This window comes from Macaca mulatta, chromosome 7, assembly GCF_049350105.2.
Source record: "Macaca mulatta isolate MMU2019108-1 chromosome 7, T2T-MMU8v2.0, whole genome shotgun sequence".
NCBI lineage: Eukaryota > Metazoa > Chordata > Mammalia > Primates > Cercopithecidae > Macaca > Macaca mulatta.
In genome coordinates, this window is record NC_133412.1 from 167710016 (window position 1) to 167732839 (window position 22824).

The 22824-nt window shown below is 44.4% G+C and overlaps 1 protein-coding gene across 1 annotated transcript; it reads right to left on the minus strand.

Moving 5' to 3' along the window:
* Positions 1-7576: 7576 nt before the first annotated feature.
* On the minus strand, positions 7577-20113 carry SERPINA11 (serpin family A member 11). The gene is made up of 5 exons (XM_001099353.5): positions 19983-20113; positions 15435-16080; positions 13622-13895; positions 10177-10324; positions 7577-7922 (listed from the first exon to the last, which is right to left on the minus strand). The coding sequence occupies exons 2-5, from the start codon at positions 16075-16077 to the stop codon at positions 7719-7721; spliced, it is 1269 nt and encodes a 422-aa protein (XP_001099353.1). The 5' UTR covers positions 16078-16080; positions 19983-20113; the 3' UTR covers positions 7577-7718.
* Between the last annotated feature and the right edge of the window lie 2711 nt (positions 20114-22824).

Sequence of the window (22824 nt, forward strand, 5' to 3'; positions counted from 1 at the left end):
TGACATCCCCATATAACTGTTAATACAGTAGTAAGTCAGTCCTTGCCAGAGCCCTTCAAACCTGCTCGGTCATTCCTTTCTCTGACTTTGTGGGAAGGACTTTCTGTTTTACACAAGCAGCCAGAACAGGACAATCACCACACCGCACATTCAGCACGAAGCACTGGGGCAAACGTATTCTTTCTAACTCTGTTTTCTGGTACATTTTTGTCTCACATTCCTTCATTCCTCCACCTGACACTGGCTTTCTATTTCAGACCACCTTAATAGGAGGATCCAAGATTTGGGTTTGGGTTTTGTGGAGAACAGTCTCCTTGGATCTCAGGTATATGTCAGGGGACTCAGCTCAGCTGGCCAAGGTTTTGTGAATGATCTTGGTTCAAAGCTGTAGCCAGCAATACAACTGATATGGTTTGGCTGTGTCCCCACCCAAATCTCATCTTGAATTCCCATGTGCTGTGGAAGGGACCCAGTGGGAGGTAATTGAATCATAGAGCAGATCTTTCCTGTGCTGTTCTCTTGATAGTGAATGAGTCTCACAAGATCTGATAGTTTTATAAGGAAGAGTTCCCCTGCACAAGTTCTCTCTCTTTGCCTGCTGACATACATGTAAGGCATGCCTTGCTTCTCCTTGCCTTCTGCCATGATTGTCAGGCTTCCCCAGCCACGTGAACTGTAAGTCCATGAAATCTCTCTCTCCTTTTTTTTTTTTTTTTTTTGGTAAGTTGTCCAGTCTCTGGTATGTCTTTATCAGCAGCATGAAAATGGATGAATACAGCAACAAACCTTGGATTCCCATTTGCCTTTTTCACTTTGTTCACACATCACCGTTGGGAAACTCCTGGAGAGGTGGTACTGTGATTTGGAGTAGGACACAAGTGCTTCCAGATCCCTGCCATATTACAGTCTTGATGGCACACTGGTTTTTAACACATGCATGAATAAAGACAAAATATAAGCCCTATTCTACAATGTTGAAAGATCCAGAAAAGAGATAACAACATATCTTACTACCAAAGATCATCTCACATAATAAGACATATATATATAAAATATATATTATGTGTATATAGAATTAACTTACAATTTTGGAGGCCAGCAAGCTCAAAATCTGCAGAGCTAATATCTCAATTTGAGTCTGACAGCCAGAAGTTATAGAACTAGGAAGAGCCATTGCTCCAGTTTGAAGGCTATTAGGCAGGAAAATTATCTCTCACGTGGGGGAAGATCAGCCTTTTGTTCTATTCAGGTCTCCAACTGGTTGGATAAGGCTGGCCTGTATTACAAGGGTAACCTGCTTTGCAAAGTCTACTAATTTAAAGATTGATTTCATCCAAAAACACCCTCACAGAAACACCTAAAATAGTGTTTAACCAAAGATCTGATCTGGGCACTGCATGGTTCAGTCAGGTGACACATGGAATTACTGTCACGTGGGGTTAGTACAGCCGGCACAGCATTACAGATTGGGGGTTCTTGGCTCTATTAAGAAAGTATCTGGCTTCTGACTATGACAGAGAAGTTAGTGTCAGATTAACTCTTTCTTAAGAAAATTATAAAAGACAAATACAATATAAAATTTAGATGGCTGAAGGTACTGGAGCACAATGAGGAATGCTATAACTTAAAAATTGGGAGGAGATTCCAGAGAGAGGAGAACTGCACTGAGGTGAGGCTTACATTTGCTGCTGTTGTTTTCCTGTAGGACTTTTGCTGGTTTTAAGTCTGAGGCATAAAGGTGAACAGAAGACAGTCACTTAGAGCAGGAGTCCCCAATCCCCCAGGCCATGGACTGGTACCAGTCTGCGTCCTGTGAGGAACTGGTCCACACAACAGGAGATGAGCTTCAGGCTAGCAAGCAAAGCTTCATCTGTATTTACAGCAGCTCCCCACTGCTCGCATTACTGCCTGAGCTCCACCTCCTGTTACATCAGCAGTGGCATTAGATTCTGATAGAAGTGTGAACCCTATTGTGAACTGTACATGCAGGGGATCTAGGTTGTGCACTCCTTATGAGAATCTAATGCCTGATGATCCGTCACTGTCTCCCATCACCCCTGGATGGGACTGTCTAGTTACAGGAAAACAAGCTCAGGGCTCCCACGGGTACTACTACATTATGGTGAGTTGTTTGATTATTTCATTATGTATTACAATGTGATAAGAACAATAAAGTACACAATTAATGTAATGTGCTTGAATCATCCTGAAACTATTCCTTGCAGCACCGATCTGTAGAAAGATTGTCTTTCATGAAACCAGTCCCTGGTGCCAAAAAGGTTGGGGGCTGCTGGCTTAGAGCCTTTAATAGTGACAATGGGTTGGAGAAACAAAAATTGGAGTTCAGAGTTAACATTCAGAGTCAACAAGTAATTAGGATTCAAGGGATCAAGTTTCCAGATGAAAGATAATCATGATGAAGCAGATGCAATATCCTGCATGCAATTTCCCTTCAAGGTAATTTTCTGCGTCATAAGTGATGCATGTGTGGGATAAGATATCAAGTAATTATGCCAAAGCCACCTGCTAGAAGGGCAGAGATTTTAGCAGCCTCACAGAATGAAAGAGACAAAAATTGGTGTATAAACATGTTAACAGGGAGGAGCCCTCACAAACAGCCCAGGCTCTCAGTTGACATCTCCCAAAGATAACATTATAGGGGTAAACCCCAAGAGAAATAAACCAGACTCCCCAAAGGACTGAAATCCATCCTTGGCTGAATCAAAGTAATCTTTTTATACTCGATCTGCCTGAGAAAAAAATCAAATCTCCTCTTGAGGAAGATAGTATTACCCAAAGCCACATAATTTTTGATGCACGCTGTGCGGAATTCGGTGAAAATGACCAGGCATTCCAGGTAACAGAAAAACCAATTAAACACCAAGAGAACAGCATAGAATAGACTATAGAGATTCACAGGTAATCAGATATTGGAGTTATCAAACACAGGATTTAAAATAACCATGACTGTCCTGTGTAATAAGATGGAAGAAAATATAAAGAACTTCGTAGAGAACAAAAATGCATAAAAAGAATAAAATAAAAACCCTAGCACTAAAAATTAAAATAACGGAAATTAAAAGTTTTATAGATTTATTTAAAAGCAGATCAAACATAGCAGAAAAGACTACAAGTATAAGATAGGCATAGTAGAAAACATCCAGATTACACACGGGAAGAAAAAAGAATAGAAAATGCAGAAAAGAGCGAAGGAGACATGGCACATCACGAAGACATCTGATATATGTTTGACTGTCCCAGAGAAAGAAGAGAAAATGGAATAGAAGCAATTTTTAAAGAGATAGTATCTATTTTCCAAAACAGACATCAAGTTGTATATTCAAGGTTTGTGAACACTAACATTAATTAGGATTAATTAAGATTAAGATTAATTAGGATTAATACATGGAAAACTATACCTAGGAATGTCATTTGAAAACAATTGAAAGACAAAAACAAAGAGAAAAATGTTAAAGCAGCCAAAAGGAAAAATGGATTACCTGCAAAGGATAATAATAGTAATTACAAATAACTTTTTAACTCAGACAGTGAAAGCCAAAATGGGTGACATCTTTATAGCCCTGAAAGAGAACATCTGGCTCTCTAAGATTGTGTGCCCCGTGAAAATATCCTTCAAGCATGAAGGCAGAACAAAGACGTTTTCAGATGAATCCCTCTGGGTTAGGAAAACAGAGACACTCCAAATACTCTGTGAAATCAAAAGTTTTAATATAGGACTTGAGGCTTATATAAGTGTGGGAAGAGAAGGGGTGGGGCAGCTGGAGAAACAGAGTCACCAGCCACTGTAGCCAGAATTGGTGGAGTGGGCAGGAAAACAAACAAACAAACATTGAAAGCAAAACTAAACAGCATAAGCAAATAAAATACTTCTATAAAACAAAGCTGGAGGACTTGACATAATATCGAGACTTACAAAGCTAGATTACACAAGGGAAGACAAATCATTCAATAGAATTGTAAATAGACAGTCTAGAAACAGACCCACCCATACATAGAAAACTTTAAAGATCTCAGCTCTGTTCATGGCTAGAATAAAGGGAATAGAAATTTTACAAATATTTTCATGGTCTCTGTGAAACACATAGAACCTTGAGGTGGAATGACAGACACCAGTGTCCCCAGTGATATTTTCATTACTTGGCCCTGTGTGTTCATATAGGCTGGAACTGGCCAGGGCATTAGTCCCAACATTCCAAGCCACTTACCTCCATTCCAGAGTCAAAATAAGTATACCGGGGACTCTATGGCCTTACAAAGATGTTTCAATTCCACCAGAGAGAGCATTGCAAGATCTCTGAAAATATAAATTTTAGATGGCTGTTGACTTATCTTGAAAATGGTCCATTCTTCTAGGTGGTTAAAAGGTTGGTTTGGAGTGTAAATACATCTGAAATGTATGCTTACGGAGACTCATACCTAATTCACAGATGACTGAAGGAGACATCTTGGGGCGAAAAGGAGAAACAACCCAGTGAACAATCTCTAACAATGATGCTTTTCTAGAGAAAATCACGTGGCTCTCCTTCACGTGGGCCTCTGCAATTTCAGCCCTGATCCCTGGGCCAGCATTCCCCCACTTAATGCCATAGTGTCATAGCTAATGTTCCTGCAGCAAGAATGGTTCTGTTATCCAGATGTCACCTTTAGTGCCCAGATAAAGCCCCTGAGGCCTCTCCATCAACACTTTTGGGTTTTGATGTGCTGCCTTCATGGTTTCGCTGGGAGGTAGTTATGTGGCCAGTGACTACTGGGGGGATTTTGACATTACCTGGCATTGAGCTCTGCTCCGTGGGAGGAAAGAGCACCCTTGACAGTTGGAAGAGCCAAAAGATGGGGCCAGAAGGAAACCTCATTGAGCACCTAGTGTATATAAAGTGCTTAATGTTTCACATTTATGTCTTCATTTGATTTCTACAATTCTGTAAAGCAAGGTTTACACTTTCCATTTTGCAAAAGAACTTGAGGCACAGAGGGGTTGAGCAATGTGTCCAAGGTTGTCCAGCCAGCTGAAGGGTGTAAGATGTCACTAGAGTCCAGGGAGCCTGCCTCAACTGGCTTCCCAAAGAGAAGGGAAGGCAAGAGGCCAAAGAGAGAGAGTGCTGTCTACACAGCTTGGAGTAGAGCGGGGTCTCTCTCACTAAGTTCTCTCCCAAAACTGAGTGTACTTTTATACCATGTCCTTCACCAGGCTGCTTTCTTTCCTGCCTCTGAGTCTTTGTCATGGAATTCTGCCACATGGCACAACTTCCCCTCACAGCATTAAGGTAGAAAAGGTTTTACTATTTATCCTATGCTAGTGTCTGTACCAGAATACAGAAATAAACAACAAAGGGCACATCCCTGTCCTCAATCGGTGCTTCTTAAACCACCAACTTTCCATCCATGCTTCTGGGTCTTTCCCTAGAAAGTCTTCCTCAGATGCTCCTGCTCTTGTGACTTCTTCCCTCTCCTACTTCCTATGACCCTGGGAGTTGGATCCTTGCAGTGTGGCAGCCAACGAGGCATGGCTGAAGGGCTTTTAAGTTGTGCTCACAAAAGGAAGTGTGGCATAGAGATGAAACAAGCGGGCTACGGAGATGAACAGCCTGGGTTCAAATCCAGGCTCCAGATATGCTAGCATGTTGTGCTTCAGTTTACCCACCCGTAAGATGAAGATGTAGCAGTGCCTCCCTCCTATGACTGTTGGAAATAGTAAGTTTATGGACATCTGTCAATTGCTTATATTGGTGTCTAACATTCAGTGAACACAAGACATGTCTCAATAGTGTGTTCCCTAGGCAGCACTGGGTGCAGAAGGCGGAAGCCTTGAAGGGTTGGTCCATACCTCCATGACACTTAATGAATATCTTTAGACCACTGACTACTTTGGTTTCAATCAAATGCCACTTTCTCAGAAGAGATGACAGGGAGAGATCTTTCAGTTGCAGTTTTCTTTAATCAAGAAGGATGATTGTGGAGACATTGCAGCCTTGGGCTTAAATCCAGCTTCGCCACTGAGCAATCCACTTTGTCACCATCAGGGCCAGCTGCCCCTTCATGTGCACCATAGAGACTTTCCTGGGCATATTCTTGGCCAGTCCTTGCTGACCAGTCCTTGAACAGTCCTTGCTGTTATCATACAGTACATATTTCACTTACTTGTTTTGTTTAGTGCTGGGTTTCCTCTGCTAGAATGTAAGCCCCATGTAGGCAGGACGTATCATCTGTTTTGTTCACTGCTGCATTCCCAGTGCCTGGCATAGGAGGTGTTTAATAAATCTGCACTGAAGCAGTGGATGCATGTGTTCTGATAGCCCTGCATGCAGCATGGTCGGTGGTCGAGTGGACCGCATGTTGCCATCCTGGCTGGCCCTTACCCTGGCTTCACCCTACTCATTCTTATCTATGCCCAATTGACAGATGACTTCCCCATTACTACTTAGTCCATATCCACATCTGCCCACAGGCCTGCAGCTACTCTCCACTGTCTACAAGACCACGCTCACACCCACTCACGGGGACCTAAAGCCTCCAGCCTTTTATCTCTGAACACCTCTCTAACACTGCCTTCCACCATGACCCTACCTGAACTTTCCATGGCTGCAAAGCTGGTTTTCTCTCATTTTACTGGAACATACCTTTTCCTCTCTTTACCCATTGCTTTTGCCGATCACATCTCTCCTCTGGCCTCTCCCAGACTGTCCTACCTTTTTCTCTTTATTTAAAGCTTACCTGGTCTTCAGGATCTGAGCCTCACCTCCTTGGAGTAGGTCAGGAGTTTCCACCACTGTAGCACTTTTTGGGATGGCTCCTTCCTAGATACTCACCACCTATATCCTACCCTCCGGTGTGTCTGGGCACGGAGTTCATTGTAGTGATGGGTATTATCATCCAAGTGGTACACACAGGCAGCTGGGCATCTCTTTCTGCTTCCCCACTAGTTTCAAATGAATGTCTCTTGGAGGGGCTCACATGGGGGAGTAGGACTTTCGATCTCTAATGGAGGCTCCATTGCAACTGAATATGGCCCCCAATTCACCCCACTGACCCTGCCCGATGTCCATCATCCCTCCCGGCCATGTTTGCCCTCCTGCTTTCTTTGGTCTTTGTGTTGCCCTGGGCTCTGATGCTCCATTCTTGCTGCTTGAACTCGACCTCCCTCCAGGTTGACCCATGATTACGTCGGCCCATCCACACACCTGGTTTTCTACATGGGGTGTAGTTTGGAGCCCTGACGCAGGTCCAACCTCCTCTTGAGGGGATCTAGCCCCTGATGTCTGGGCGATGACATTTTAGGGCAATCTCTCTTGTCTGTACAGCACATATTGGCCATTATGAAGGGAGAAACTTGCTTACTCCTGCTGATGCCCTCTGTGTTTTTCACTCTGACCCTTACCCAAAGGACGCGCAGCAAGTATCTACAATGGCGGCAGCAGCGGTGGACGTCTCCTGGGAGGCCATAACACGAGGGTTGTTCTCATTTTCAACTTTCTGAGCACAGTTAACACCAGATTTGGGACAATTGTGAGTGAGTGGCTAGAAGCTGGCCCTCCCTTGTAAGCATTGCTCTTTAGTGTTCACAGAACCCAAGGTCAACTTTATTAGAATCTTGGCACACTGATTAACTGGTCCACATAGCAGCCCCAAGATGCAGGCTGGTGCTGCCCTATCTGTTTGGTCTAGGGCGAGATAAGATAACCCCTGGCCTCCCACCACAGTTACCCTGCAACTGGGTTGACAACTTTTCCCAGGAAGAGTAAGCTCTGGGTGGTCACCTCCCAAAGGAGCAAGAGGAAAGGCCTGTTGAAGTGGGCATGTGGGTCTGACATGGTGTTCAGAGATGGGGGCTGGGAGAGGAGGCCTGAAGCAGCCCCGGCCTCGGTCCCCTTCTCACTCATGTCCACCATCGCCTTGTGTGACACCTAGAGGACAAGAGGGGATGAAGACAGTATCAGTTCGGGGGCCTTCAAGTAGAAGACACTGCTCATCCCAAGGGTTTACACCGACATCACCCATCACTCTTTAATGGGGAGACAAAAGGACCTGAACTAGAGTGCTGCTAAGCAGGTACCAGGTTGCAAAACCCAAAAACAACTTTTAGGACCATCTCTCCAGCCTCTGGGTGTACCTGTGGCACAGGCCTTATTGTCATTTTCTGCTACAAGCTCCGCATAATCTCTCTAAGTCTCGGTTTCTCATCTGTAAAATGGCTCACTCAGCTTAAGTCAATGATGTTCAGAAAGTGCTCAGCATGTCTGATGTGCCAAACCTTCTGCCAACCTCTGTGCCAAAAACTTCCCTTTTTTAAGCCTCATTTTCACACTACTTCCTAGGAAGAAAGGATTTTGAGGCTTTGAAAAAAGTGGATAAAACATTGGCCTTGATGATCCCTTTCAATTAACTAAAAAGCTATATTAAAAGATAGATCTAGCATTTAAGGTCAATGTGAAAAAAAATTTTTTTTTTCTTTAAAAAGCTAGGCTGGGTGCGGTGGCTCACGCCTGTAATCCCAGCACTTTGGGAGGCCGAGGTGGGTGGATCACCTGAGGTCAGGAGTTCGAGACAAGCCTGGCCAATATGGTGAAACCCCATCTCTACTAAAAATGCAAAAAACTAGCCAGGCATGGTTGCGGGCTGTAATCCCAGCTACTTGGGAGACTGAGGCAGGAGAATCGCCTGAACCTGGGAGATGGAGGTTGCAATCAGCTGAGATTGCACCATTGCACTCCAGCCTGGGCGACAAGAATGAAACTCTTTCTCAGAAAAAGAAAAAAAAAAAAGCTAAACTACTTCTTTTCCCTTTTTGTTAACTCTCCAACGTACACACACATACATGCACACACATGCAAATATGCACGCATACATATGCACACATGCACACGCATGCACACACATGTGTACGTGCACACAAGACCATGTCTCCTCAGCTGATCTTTCCCAAATAAAAGACAGAATAACTTCCTCATGAAGTTTCTAATGAAGACTCAAATGGTAATGGACAAGTCTATCCTAAAACGAAGTGGACAGCTGAAGCTCAGGGAAAGGCCTTTGTGTCTTCTCTTCCATGACGAATGCATTGTTATTTCCAAATATGAACTCTCTCTTCCCATTAGAGGGTTATCGGTCCTTGACAGTTCCACAAGACTGGCAGAGCCGCCTGCAGGGGGAGATGATCGGGACTGTGGGACTTGCTTCAGCTGATGGCACGTGAGTGGCCATGGCACAGGCTGTGTGGGGGACAAGTGTTTAGAGCCATGTACACATCTTCTTTTGCTTTCCTCCCCTTGTATGAAAATGGTTTGCCCCAAACAGGGGCTTCTTTAACCTACATCCTGGAAGGGAGATGCGTGCAGCAGCCCTGTGGCTGATGGTAGTGACCTGCTTCTGACAGGTAATACGACCAGGAAATAAGCATTTGTTGCAGTAAGGCACTGAGATTCTGGGATTGTTTTCTTACTGCAGCAAAGCTGACTGATGCACCTCTAGTTCATAGCTCACTACCCTCTAGAGCTACAACAAAGGCAGGTAGAGTTTCACTGCTGCCCTGGAAGGAGGTATCAAAATAAAGCTATCCAACACCTGGGGAAATTCTGGCTGCATGGTTGACCCCAAATGACCATCAATTCTATTTAGAACCCTGTATTCTTGTCCTGAAGAATAGAAGGAAACTAAGGAAGGGGAGAGAGAGAAGGAGAAGCCCATGAAAAGAAGCCTTAAAGACTGTGGTATTGGCTGGGCGCGGTGGCTCAAGCCTGTAATCCCAGCACTTTGGGAGGCCGAGACGGGCAGATCACGAGGTCAGGAGATCAAGACCATCCTGGCTAACCCAGTGAAACCCAGTCTCTACTAATACATACAAAAAACTAGCCGGGCGTGGTGGCGGGCGCCTGTAGTCCCAACTACTCAGGAGGCTGAGGCAGGAGAATGGCGTGAACCCAGGAGGCGGAGCTTGCAGTGAGCTGAGATCTGGCCACTGCACTCCAGCCTGGGCGACAGAGTGAGACTCCATCTCAAAAAAACAAACAAACAAAAAAAAAACAAAAAAAAAACTGTGGTATTAAATAGTCTGCATAAGACAAAGAACAGAGAACTTGACTTTTAAATGTCCCACATGCCAAAGGAGAAACCTCCTCCCTGCTCCCACCTGCCCACACACATCCATATTCACCACCTTACCCTGGAGATGGTTTTGTTGAGCTGCCCAGTGACTCCTGAGAAGTCAGCTTCTAAGTTGAGTATGTCAGTAAGACCAATTTGGGGAAGTATGTCTTCCAGGTTATACGTTCCAGAAATTGAAAACCTTGGCAAGTGCAAATCCAACAGACTGGAGAGAGAAACACACAGAGAAATGGTGCTCTTTTGTTATATGTGCCACTCTTGCTCTGTATGTTGGCAGCCTGAGCCATGGGGGAGAGAGGCATTTCCCAGCATGAGAGGCAACCAATCTTCCCATGACACTGTTCACTATGGCGGACCATTCCACTACCCATACCAATAGTTCCCTTCTCTTTGGACCTCCTGGAATATCTTGTGGCTGGATCTGAGAAGACTCCAGGCACAGCTACATGTCTTTGTCATCTTCATCACATTTATAGAGGGCTTTCTAGGTGTCAGATATTGGCTATGTTTTTTCAAGTCCGAACTGATGGAATCCACATCATGACCACATGAGGTAAATACTGTCAACATCTTCCCACTTCCATATCTGATACATCAGCAAGTTCTGTTGGCTCAGCTTCTGAACTAGGTCCTAAATCCACCTCCTGGCATACCCTAATACAAGCAGCCATTGTCTCTCACCTGTTTCCGCTTCAGGTTCCTCATGTTTGTTAAATGACATAGTGATGCCCCCTCCTTGGGGCTGTTGCGAGGATCTGATGGGAGATCATGTGTGTTGGGCATAGGGCACAAATGAACTCTCGCTCCTGTGTTTGGAGCATCTTTACCATCTGATTGCCATGTTTCCCTGGGTTAAATTCAGAAATTTCTTTAGATCCACAGCAAATCTGCCCTTTCTCTCCGGTGCTATTGTTCTTTGTAATTATGATTTGACAGCTACCCAGGCACCTGAAAGCATGACTAGTTCATGATCAACTTGAATACCTCTGCCTCAGAAAATTGAATTCAAGTTAGAGAATCATGGCTGGTTTGACTCCTGAGCAATATGAGGGTCTGGATGCCTAGTTGAAGTAGGAGGACATCTAGGGCTACTTGACAAGTTTCCCATAAGCAGCAAGTGGGTGGGAAGCAAGCCCCAGGCCAGTGGGCTAGGGGGTGGAGTAGAGTCTAGTGGGGCAAGGGTCTGACAGAGAGCCCAAAACACAGTGGGTGTTCAACAACTGTGAATGAATACATACACGAATGGTGTGCCAGGAAGTGCAGTTCCCCTTGGCAAGCTAACCTGCCTCAGGTCTGAATGGAATGAAACTTGGCAGAGTCTGAAATTCTTATATCTAAAAGCCCATACAGATGGCTACTATGATATTGTAACTCTCTGGCACAAGGAATATCTGAGATTTAGAGGAGTAATTTGGGTCAGTTTTGCTTTTAGAATGTCAAAGTGGGAAGAAGTCAAACCAAACCCTCCCTGAGGGAAAATCTACTGGTCTAGAAGAGTCTATGGCAGTCCCTTCTCTGATGGGGGCAAGGAGAAGTCTCACCCCAAAGGAGCCAGGGACTGTGGGGCTGAAATTAGCAACTGACTAGAGCCGTGGAGCTTCATAGACAACAGGAATAATCCCTTAAATCCTGGCCTCTCCCCTTGGCCTGTGCCTCCTATTTGGTGCTTTAATCTCTGCCCAAACACAGAACACCTTCTCTATCCTTGGTACCTCAGTGTGAATGGGGTGCTGAGAGAAGCCACCTTTGGATATGTGGGGTGGCTGGTGCCTACCAGGTTGTGGTGGGTTCAAGATCATCAAAAGGTGGCATCTATGCGCCCTCCCCTTGAATCTGGGTGGGCTCTGCACCACCCACCCATTGGCTCTGCCGCCAATACAATGTGGCAGAAGTGCCACTGTGCTGATTTTCGGGCCTAGGCCTTACCAGAGTGGTAGCTTTCATTTCCTGCCTTTGAAATATTCTGTCTTGGAGACCCTAGCTGCCATATACCAGTATTAGCTATGCTGAGTTACTGAACCTGAGCTAGCCTCATGGAGACACTACCTGCAGAGAGAGATGCCTCCCAGCCTTAGTCTCCTCCAGTCAGCCCAGCACAGGCACCAGACACATAAGTGAAAAGAGTTCACTGGCTTCAGCTCCAGCTACCATCTACCCCAACACATGAAAACTGCTCAGCTGAGTCCAGTTAATCCATAGAACCAAGGAAGTGATTGTCTTAAGTCATTCAGTTTTGGGGTGGCTTGTTATGCAGCAAACAGTGAGTAGAACTCAGTACCAGATTTCATCTCAGAGTACCCCATAAGAGAAGATGCACCCCCAAGAAAGTACTAGCTGGTGAAAGGGATCTAGGGAAACTAGAAAAAGCTGAAGTTGTGATGAAACTACAAACCAAAAAGTGAGTGAGATGGGAAATAGTTTAGAGATCACATAAAACAGGAATTTTAATGTTTACAATGTTCTTGATATTTAATTTTCTAAACATGTTTCAATTAAAATAGAAGCACCCTTTAACAATATAATGATAATAATAATTTTTTATTAGAGATAGGATCTAGCTTTGTTGTGCAGACTGGAGTGCAGTGGCACAATCATAGCTCACTGTAACCTCGAATTCCTGGGCTCAGGGGATCCTTTTTCCTTGGCCTCCCGGGTAGTTGGGATTATAGGCATGCACCAACATGCCCAGCCTTATATATATATCTCAACATCTTCCCACTTCCATATCTGATACATCAGTAAGTTCTGTTGGCTTAGCTTCTGAACTAGGTCCTAAATCCACCTCCTGGCATCCCCTAATAAAAGCAGTCATCGTCTCTCACTCATCTCCGCTTCAGGTTCCTCATGTTTGTTAAATGGCATAGTGATGCCGTTTTTATATATATATAAAAACGATATAGCAAGACTGTGCTGCAATACAAAATGATATATATATATATCATTTTGTATTGCAGCACAGTCTTGCTATATTGCCCAAGCTAGTCTCAAACTCCTGGCCTCAAGTAATCCTCCCACCTTGGCCTCCCAAAGCACTGGGATTATAGGTCTGAGCTGCTGCACCCAGCCATGATTATTTTTCACTGTCTTTGATCTGATTTTTTGGCTGCACTTAACCACCTTCTGGTAGTGAATTGTTAAGTGGGGGTGCGGTGGTGAGAGGAAAGCAAGAGGAAAGGAGATGGGGACCAGACAGACACCAGGAAAGTATAATAACAGTCAATGCCTGGTGAGCACTTCTTATGCTCCACATACCAGTCTGAGTTCTATGTTCTCTATGGGTAGAAACTCAATGAATCCACTGAGCAACCCAATGAGGCAGGTATCATGTCCTGTTTTACAGTAAAGGCCCAAAAAAGGTGAGAAAATTGTCAAGATCACACAGTTAGTAAAGGACAAGATGGTGAGCCTAATCGAGATGTTGGGCTTTTGCAGCTGGAGTTGATCAAGACCTACTGGGGTTCTTGAGCAAGGTCAGCTAGCACCCTTCTGCTGTGACACTTACCTGGGCAGGAGCAATTGGCCCCATTTTCTCAGGGTCTCTGGCTGCAGAGCGGCCTCCACCTGCTTCATTTTTCCCGGGTCAGGGAGGACCAGAAGCGCCAGGGCATTTCCTCTGTATTCTATCTGGAGGACGGTGCAAGCTAACTCCTGGTCATAGAGGAATCTGTGCATTTCCTTTTGGTGCATCATGGGGACCTGGAGAGAGGTCCTGTCGTCCACAAAGAAACTTTCCTGCTTCTGGGTCTGGTAGCGACTGAAAGGGTGCTTCCACTTGGCTTAGGACACAAATCCCATAAGGCCATGAGAACTCTTTTCAAGAGATCACCTCTGGGTATATACACACACAAAACCACACTTCCTCTTGGCTATGCAAGTATATGGCAAAAAAGTGGAATGGATACAGAGCCAGGAGACCAGAATTTAGGCCTGAGTCAGGCCTCTAGGACAAGTCACCAGTGTTTGAGCCCTAACAGCCTATGATTTTGTTCCATTTCAGAGGAACTTAGCTTCTAAGAAGCTGAACGGTATTTTTCCATCTACTAAGCACCTTCCATGTGCTAGACATTATCTCTTTAAATTATCATAAAAATTAATAAGAAATAAGTATTATTATTCCTATATAAGGGATGATCAAACTGAGTCTTTGTGAATGTATTTAAACATACTGATTTGCAGAGCTGGGAGGACTGACTGTGCAGCTCAGGTTGCTTTTGCACACACTGAATTAATTCCTCTCAACCAAACTGCCTCTGGACAACAACCTTCTACAGAGATGCTCTAGAACTCCTTCCTTCACCCACCCACCCCAACTCCCTAATCTTCAAACTGAAAAAGGAAAAAGAATTCAATTAATAAAACGTCTTACATTAGGCAAAAGCCCATTAAGATGTAGTTAGAAATGCAGAATTTTGGGGTCATGGTTACATTCACATGTGTAGTATCTTCTCTCTTACTTCTTATAAATCTGTCCCCACAAACACCCGTTGCAAGCACTGGTCTAGATAACAAGAGAACTGGATCATCCTGTCCTACATACCCACACCCAATCAGTGACCAAGTATTGCTGATTCAGCCTCCAAAACCGCAACATTATTCAAGCCCACCATTCTACTTACTTTGGACCACTTTGAAAACCTCCCAACTTGTCTCTCCTTTCTCCCCCTTTCTCCCTTCCAAACCACCTTCCAAACTGTAGCCAGTCTGATCTTCCTAAAAATATGTAATCTTATCACTTCACACTTAAAACTCTTTGGCAATTCTAAGGTTCCCTGAGTAAAGTTGGGAACCCTCAACGTGGCTCTGTTTCCCTCTACATTGCAACTCTTGGCTCCTTGCTATTATTCTGCTATTGTGTTTGATGTTCTATCCCAATTAAATTTGTTTCAGTTCTTCGAAAATGCAACGATATCTCTTTTCCCTGGACCTTTAGATATGCTGGGTTTTTGCAACCTGAACCCTCTTTGCCCCACCTCTCCCAAGCTTCTTCACCTGAATGGATAAAACTCACTGTCATGTCTTAGCTTGGGTGGCTGTTTTTCCAGGAAGCTTCTCAAGTCTGGATGGGTGTCTCTTTTGGGAACTCTGTGGGACCCAATGCCTACGCAAGGAGAACATCACCATCCCACTGAGTTATTTTGCTTGCGTCTGTACTTATTTCCAACCCACATGGACTGTGGCCACGCAAGGGTGGGAAAGCTCTATCTTATTCATAGATTTCCCCAAGTGGTTAGCAAAGAACCTGTTAGCTGGCTCTCTGCTGTAAGAGCATTTACTTGCAGAGGCAGTGGCAATAATTCTGTCTGAGCAAGCCTCACCTTTGAAGAAGATGTAATTGGCAAGAACCATGAGCGTGTCCTGGCTGAACTCTGGGAGGCAGTCCACGACTTGCCCGTATGTTTGCCTTCTCACATAGTCATTAATCTGCCTCCCAGTTGTAACAGAATCTGTGAAGTTGGCAGAAAAGGCAAAAGCTCCATAAAGCTCCTTGATGCTGTCCAAATAGTGCTGCCGAGGCTTTAGTCGCTTGTCTAGGAACAGGGAGTTTCCTACTTTTAGTTCGAGTTTGGGGCTGGGCAGGGCAAGGGTGTGGAGGAGGCTCCGGAAGCCCTGGTGGATGTTGGCTTCTGGGGTTTCTGTGAGGTTGAATCCTAGGCCCTCCAGGATCAGAGCTGAGGTGTCAGCTTGGGCCCCAAGAGAGAGTAGGGCCAGGGTGGTGGAGATGCTCACAGGCGAGAAGAAGATGTTTCCAGGGTCGTCTGCTGCCAGCTCTTTGTACAAACGCAAAGCAAACTTGGTAATGGTGGGTGTGATTCTGCGGTAGGCGGGGGCTGGCTCTGAGAGCTGATGCCCAGGGGGTTGAGGCCCCTGCAGACTTTTATCTCCATGGGCAGGAAGGGATTGACAGTGGACAGAGGCCAGGATCCCTGTTCCCAGTAGCCAAAGCCAAGCTGGCCCCATTCTCTGAAAACAAGAGGATGAACATGTCACTTTTCTCCATAAATAATGTCACAATTCTCTATTGCTCATATCACAAATCTCACCTTCACAATGTGCCCACAGGGCTGCCATGAGGGGCACTAAAGAAGATAAGGCGGTGGACAATTAGGATTCTGGACACTTTCTTCTAAGGCTTCAGTGAAGGTAGCAACCCTTTATCTGTTTACACATAGGTTTCTAAGATTTTGTTGAGTAAAAGTCTCTGGGCTACAAAACAACAATAACAACAACAACGGCAACTCCTGGCCAGGCATGGTGGCTCACACCATGTAATCTCAGCAGTTTGGGAGGATCGCTTGAGCCCAGGAGTTTAAGACCAGGCAGGGAAACATATGGAGACCCCCCTCTACAAAAAGTTTTTAAAAATTAGCTGGGTGTGGTGGAATGTGCCTGCAGTCCCAGTTACTCTGGAAGCTGAGGTGGGAGAATCACTTGGGCCCAGAGGGTGGAGGCTACAGTGAGCTGTGATTGCACCACTGCACTCCAGCCTGGATAACAGAGTGAGAATCTGTTTTAAAAACAACCACCACCACCACAGCAAAACAACTTCCATAGTCTAGCCTCCCTCCCTCTTTTCCTTCCTTCCTTCCTTTCTTCTTTCCTTCCTTCCTTCCTTCCTTCCTTCCTTCCTTCCTTCCTTCCTTCCTTCCTCCCTCCCTCCCTCCCTCCCTCCCTCCCTCCCTCCCTCCATTCCTTCCTTCCTTCCTTCCTTCCTTCCTTCCTTCCTTCCTTCCTTCCTTCCTTCCTTCCTTCCTTCCTTCTTTCCTTCTCTTTTCTTTCTTCTTTCCAGTCATTCTTTCAATCATCCATTAACTTTCAAGCATCTGCCTGGTCCAAGAAGTGCACTAGGTCCTCATTATTTAGTGGGAGAAAGAAGTAAACAAAATTTCAGATTTCCTAGAGTTTAGGGTTTAACTGACACTAGCTTAGGTGGCACTCAATAGCTAAATACGCAAATATATATGTGATGACAAATTGAGAAGAACATGCTTGGAGCAAATGTCCTGGCCACGCTGCCAGTGATGTTAGGCCTCCCTCACATCCAGTATGGCTATTGACTATGATCCTGCCCATTGGAAAGGAAAGGATGATGTGCAAAGCCTTGGTCAGACCTCAAGAGAAAGAAGAGTGCCCTCCCCCTTTCCAGTCGTTCATTAGCTGGAGTGGGGATGTGAGGATCAACCATCTGGACGTGTGGATGAGGACAGCCCAGGAGTGGGTAGCAAAGTAGCAGGATTGATGGAGCCTAGAGGAATGACGAGAGACAGGAACTCTGTCTCCATGTCTCTGTCCAGCCTCTAATATCTGGGATGCCTCTTGTCACATGCAGAGGCTGAAACCTCTATTTTTTTTTTATTGCTGCAGGGCTGTGGGGATGATATCTGTTATGGGCTGAATTTTTTCTGCCCGAAATTCATATGCTGAAGTCTAGACACCTAGTATCTCCAGATATGATCTTGTTTGGAAATAGGGTCATTGGAGATGTAACCGGTTAAGATGAGGTCATTCGAGCAGGCTCCTAATCCAATAGGACTGATGTCCTTACAAGAAGGAGAAATTTGGACACAGACAGCACACAGGGAGAATGCCGTGTGAAGATGAAGGCAGAGAGCAGGGTGGTGCTTCTACAAGCCAAGGAACGTGAAAGATGGCCAGCAAACTGGGAGAGAGGCAAAGCTAGGAAAGGGGCCTGGAGCAGATTCTCCTTCACAGCCTCAGAAGGTACCAACCCTGCCAACCCCCTGATCTTGGACCTCCAGAACTGTGAGCCAAAAATGTCTGTTGTTTAAGCTGCCCGGCATGTAGTATTTATTAAGAGAGCCGTCGCAAACTCATGTGATATCTCTTGTGCTTTAAGTTATAAAATGTGCCAGAAGAGCCTTTAGTCCAATTCCAGGGGATCAAAGTGGTACAGGAGCAGGAAGACCCCTTGTTTTAGGGCCGGGAATGCAGCCTGAGCTGGAGGGAAACTGCAGTGCAAACAGTGTTGTCTCTGCTCACCCTGCCCCATGTTCCATGCTCTCCTTTCCCTTTCAGTCCTATCCCCCCACCCACCCTACACACATCCTCAGGTTCTTGCAGAAGACTCATGACCACATTGCTACTGGGACGCTCCCAAACCTTGATGTCCTCAGTAAGGAAGGCAGCCTTCTCTTCTCCCTTCACATCCAACTCTTCCACTTCTCCATTCATTGCACAGCAGCTGTGCACTGCTGACCACCTCTATCACTCCTCATTAGTTTGTCCTGATAACATTTGTGTCTTAACTGGCACTTTAATATTCTTTTTTGCCCAAACCAATGACTTCTGGATCAACTGCAAATGCTGTGACAGTGCAAGAGAGGTTATATTTTTGCAAATGGTTTGTAGCCCCTGGTGCCCTGAATAGTCTGCCAAACCACAAAGGCCAGCTGTCAGGAGGGACAAATGTTGTCTCATTATCTGCTATGTTGAAATGCATTTGCTGGTCAAAGTCCTGTGGGAACGTCCCCAAGGCTATGTCCTCCCTTCCTGCAGCACAGTGTGGGTTCACTTAATGACAGCTTCCATACACTTCAGATTTTCTTTTGATTGAAAATTTGGAAGATGCAAATCAATTTAAAAATTGTTCTACCCCTGGGTAAAATAAAGCGACTCTGATGAAACTATTTCTGGTTTATTATTTTTATCCCATTGAACTCAGCACCATTTTCTACCCCACTGCACCCCAAGGACCCCCTGACTTGCAAAGGATCTATTTCCCAAAGGGGATTGAATTGTAAATGAAGGGGCCTTGGAATCAAGGCTGTGCAGTAACTCACTGCCTGATACCGTACAAAAGCAGCTCTCTGAAACTCAGTGTCTCCCTTTGCAAAATGCAAATGATATTGCCACCTCCTGGCTGTGGGGCCATTTCGAGATTATATGACAGTCAATGTATAAAGCTCTAGGCATGCCGAAAGTACTCAATAGCAGTTTTTTTCCCTTTCTATCAAGCCTGGGGGTAATGAGGCCCAGTTCATTTCTTAATTCCTCTTCCAGAAAGATACCAGAGGAAAATTAAGAACTATATTCAAAAAGTATAGTATTCTCACTTATTAAGGGTTTATGAAGTGATAGAATATTACATGCAATGTAACACTGGCTCCTGACAAAGGCATGGGGAGGGGTGTGTGTAAAGGAGGTAGGGGTGACATTTTGGATCAGCTTAATGCCTGGTGGAGGAGTGCTGCTGGAGTTTAGCTGGGGAACAGCCGGGCTCCCGAAAGCTCTTGAAACACTCAGAAGAGTCACATTCAATGAAGAGTGGTCCTGCCCAGGTACTGGTAGTGCCCTTGTTGAGAAACACTGGCTTTGTCTTATTTAATTTAATCCTTATGAGAACCTCAAAGCACAGGGATTATCAGCCCTACTCTACACAGGGGGCAACAGATGCAGTATTAGGACAAGCCACCTGGTGAGAGCAGGAGCAAGGCGCAGACTCCAGACCAGAGCTCCTAAGCACCCTTTTCAGAGGACGGCTTCTAGTAAATTTGCTACAGCATCATTGTCATCGTGCTTTAGGTTGTATTGTTTCATTTGCTTGCCTAACTGCCAGGAATATTCGGGGTTCTTCTCTCAAAATTCTTGAGGGCCAAGTGTTCCATAAAAGGCGGTTGAAAACCTGAAGTCCCTCCTTTAAGACTCAGAGGGAGTACATGGTTGCATTCCTTCTTCAGGGACTTACTTCTCCTATCCTTACCACCAAAGCCAGGAACACACACACACACACACACACACACACACACACACACAGAGAGAGAGAGAGAGAGAGAGAGAGAGAGAGAGAAAGGGAGTGAGGCAGTTGCTGCCCCTGCCCTCATTTTGGGCACAGGCAAAGTACTCACAGAGCGAAGGCACTGAGTGGGGGCCCGGGTCTTCAGCAGTGCATCACCTCTACCCACAGGAAAATGGTGTTTGAGGATCGCAGCAACCTGGTCAATATTTGTCAGGTCAGTTCTGGGAACTGGTATGAAGATAATGCACAGCAAACAGGAAGGGTTCTTTTTTTTCCAAAATATCTGCCCTGACTGCCTGTCCCACAAACAAATGGTGGATTGTGACTTAAGCCCAGGCTCAATTTGAGAATATTCTGATGCCGGCAGCAGGCGGTGGTGTGGTTGCGGCTGGTGCCTGTGTCCGTGGTTGTGTGATCCAGGCTCTATTCTTTTTTTCCCAACTTTTTTATTTCCATAGGTTTTGGGGGAATAGGTGGTATTTGGTTACATGAGTAAGTTCTTTAGTGGGTATTTGTGAGATTTTGACGCACCCATCACCCAAGCAATACACACTGAACCCAGTATGTAGTCTTTTATCCCTTACCCCCTTCCCACCCCTTTCTCCTGAGTCCCTGAAGTCCATTGTATCATTCTTGTGTCTTCTGATACTCGTAGCTTAGCTCCACTTATGAGTGAGAACATACAATGTTTGGTTTTCCATTCCTGAGTTACTTCACTTAGAATAATAGTCTCAAGTTCCACCCAGGCTGCTGTGAATGCCATTAATTCATTCCTTTTTATGGCTGAGTAGTATTCCATCGTATATATACACATCACAGGTTTTTTATCCACTTGTTGATTGATGGGTATTTGGGTTGGTTCCAAAATCTTGCAATTGCAAATTGTGCTGCTATAAATGTGTATGCAAGTATCTTTTTCGTAAAATGACTTCTTTTCCTCTGGGTACATACCCAGTACTGCGATCGCTGGATGAAATGGTAGTTCTACTTTTAGTTATTTAAGGAATCTCCACACTGTTTTCCATAGGGGTTGTTCCAGTTTACATTCCCACCAGCAGTGCAGAAATGTTCCCTTTTCACCACATCCGCGCCAACGTCTATTATTTTTTGATTATGGCCATTCTTGCAGGAGTAAGGTGATATCACGTGGTGGTTTTGATTTGCATTTCCCTGATCATTAGCGATGTTGAACGCTTTTTCATATGTTTGTTGGCCATTTGTATATCTTCTTTTGAGAATTGTCTATTCATATCCTTAGCCCACTTTTTGATGGGATTGTTTGTTTTTTCTTGCTAATTTGTTATAATTCTTTGTAGATTCTGGATATTAGTCCTTTGGCAGATGTATAGATTGTGAAGATTTTCTCCCATTATGTGAGTTATCTAATTACTCTGCTGACTGTTCCCTTTGCTGTGCCAAAGCTCTTTAGTTTAATTAAGTCCCACCTGTTTACCTTTGTTTTTATTCCATTTGCTTTTGGGTTCTTGGTCATGAAATCCTTGTTTAAGCCAATGTCTAGATGGGGTTTTCCAGTGTTATCTTCTAGAATTTTTATAGTTTCAGGTCTTAGATTTAAGTCCACGATCCATCTTGAGTTGGTTTTTGTATAAGGTGAGCGATGAGAATCCAGTTTCATTCTCCTACATGTGGCTTGCCAATTGTCTCAGCACCGTTTGTTGAATGGGGTGTCTTTTCCTCACTTTATGTTTTTGTTTGCTTTGTCTACAATCACTTGGCTGTAAATATATGGGTTTATTTCTGGGTTCTCTCTTCTGTTCCATTGGTCTATGTGTCTATTTTTATACCAGTACCATGCTGTTTTGGTGACTATGGCCTTACAGTATAGTGTGAAGTTAGGTAATGTGAAGCCTCATTTTAGTCTGACTTTGGCTATGCAGGTTCTTTTTTGGATCCATAGGAATTTTAGTAATTTTTTGCAGTTCTGTGAAGAATGATGGTGGGATTTTGATGGGAATTGGTTCTGAATTTGTAGATTGCTTTTTGTGATATGGTCATTTTCACAATATTGATTCTGCCCATCTATGAGCATGAGATGTGTTTCTATTTATTTGTGTCATCTATGAGTTTTCAGCAGTATTTTGTCATTTTCTTTGTAGAGATCTTTAACCTCCTTGGTTAGGTATATTCCTAAGTATTTTATTTTTTTGCAGCTGTTGTAAAAGAGGTTGAGTTCTTCATTTGATCCCCAGCTTGGTCACTGTTGGTGTATAGCAGAATTATTGATTTGTGTACATTAATTTTGTATCCTGAAACTTTGCTGAATTAATTTATCAGTTCTAGGAGAGTTTTGGAGGAGTCTTTAGGGTTTTCTAGGTATACGATCATATCATCAACAAACAGTGACAGTTTGACTTCCTCTTTACTGATTTGGATACCCTTTATTTCTTTCTCTTGTCTGATGGCTCCTTTGAGGACTTCTAGTACTATATTGAATAGAGGTGGTGAGTGTGGGCGTCCTTGTCTTGTTCCAGTTCTCAGAGGGAATGCTTTCAACTTTTACCCATTCAGTATTATGTTAGCTGTGGGTTTGTCTTAGATGGTTTTTATTACATCAAGGTGTGTCCCTTATATGCCAATTTTGCTGAGGGTGTTAATCATAAAGCGATGCTGGATTTTGTCAAATGCTTTTTCTGCATCTATTGAGATGATCATGTGATTTTTGTTTTGAATTCTGTTTATGTGGTGTATTACATTTATTGACAACCATCCCTGCATCCCTGGTGTGAAGCCCACTTGATCATGGTGGATTATTTTTTTTAATATGTTGTTGGATTCAGTCAGCTGGCATTTTGTTAAGGATTTTTGCATCTATATTCACCAGGGATATTGGTCTGTAGTTTTGTTGTTGTTGTTGTTGTTATGTCCTTTCCTGGTTTTGGTATTAGGGTGATACTGGCTTAATAGAATGATTTAGTGAGGATTACCTCTTT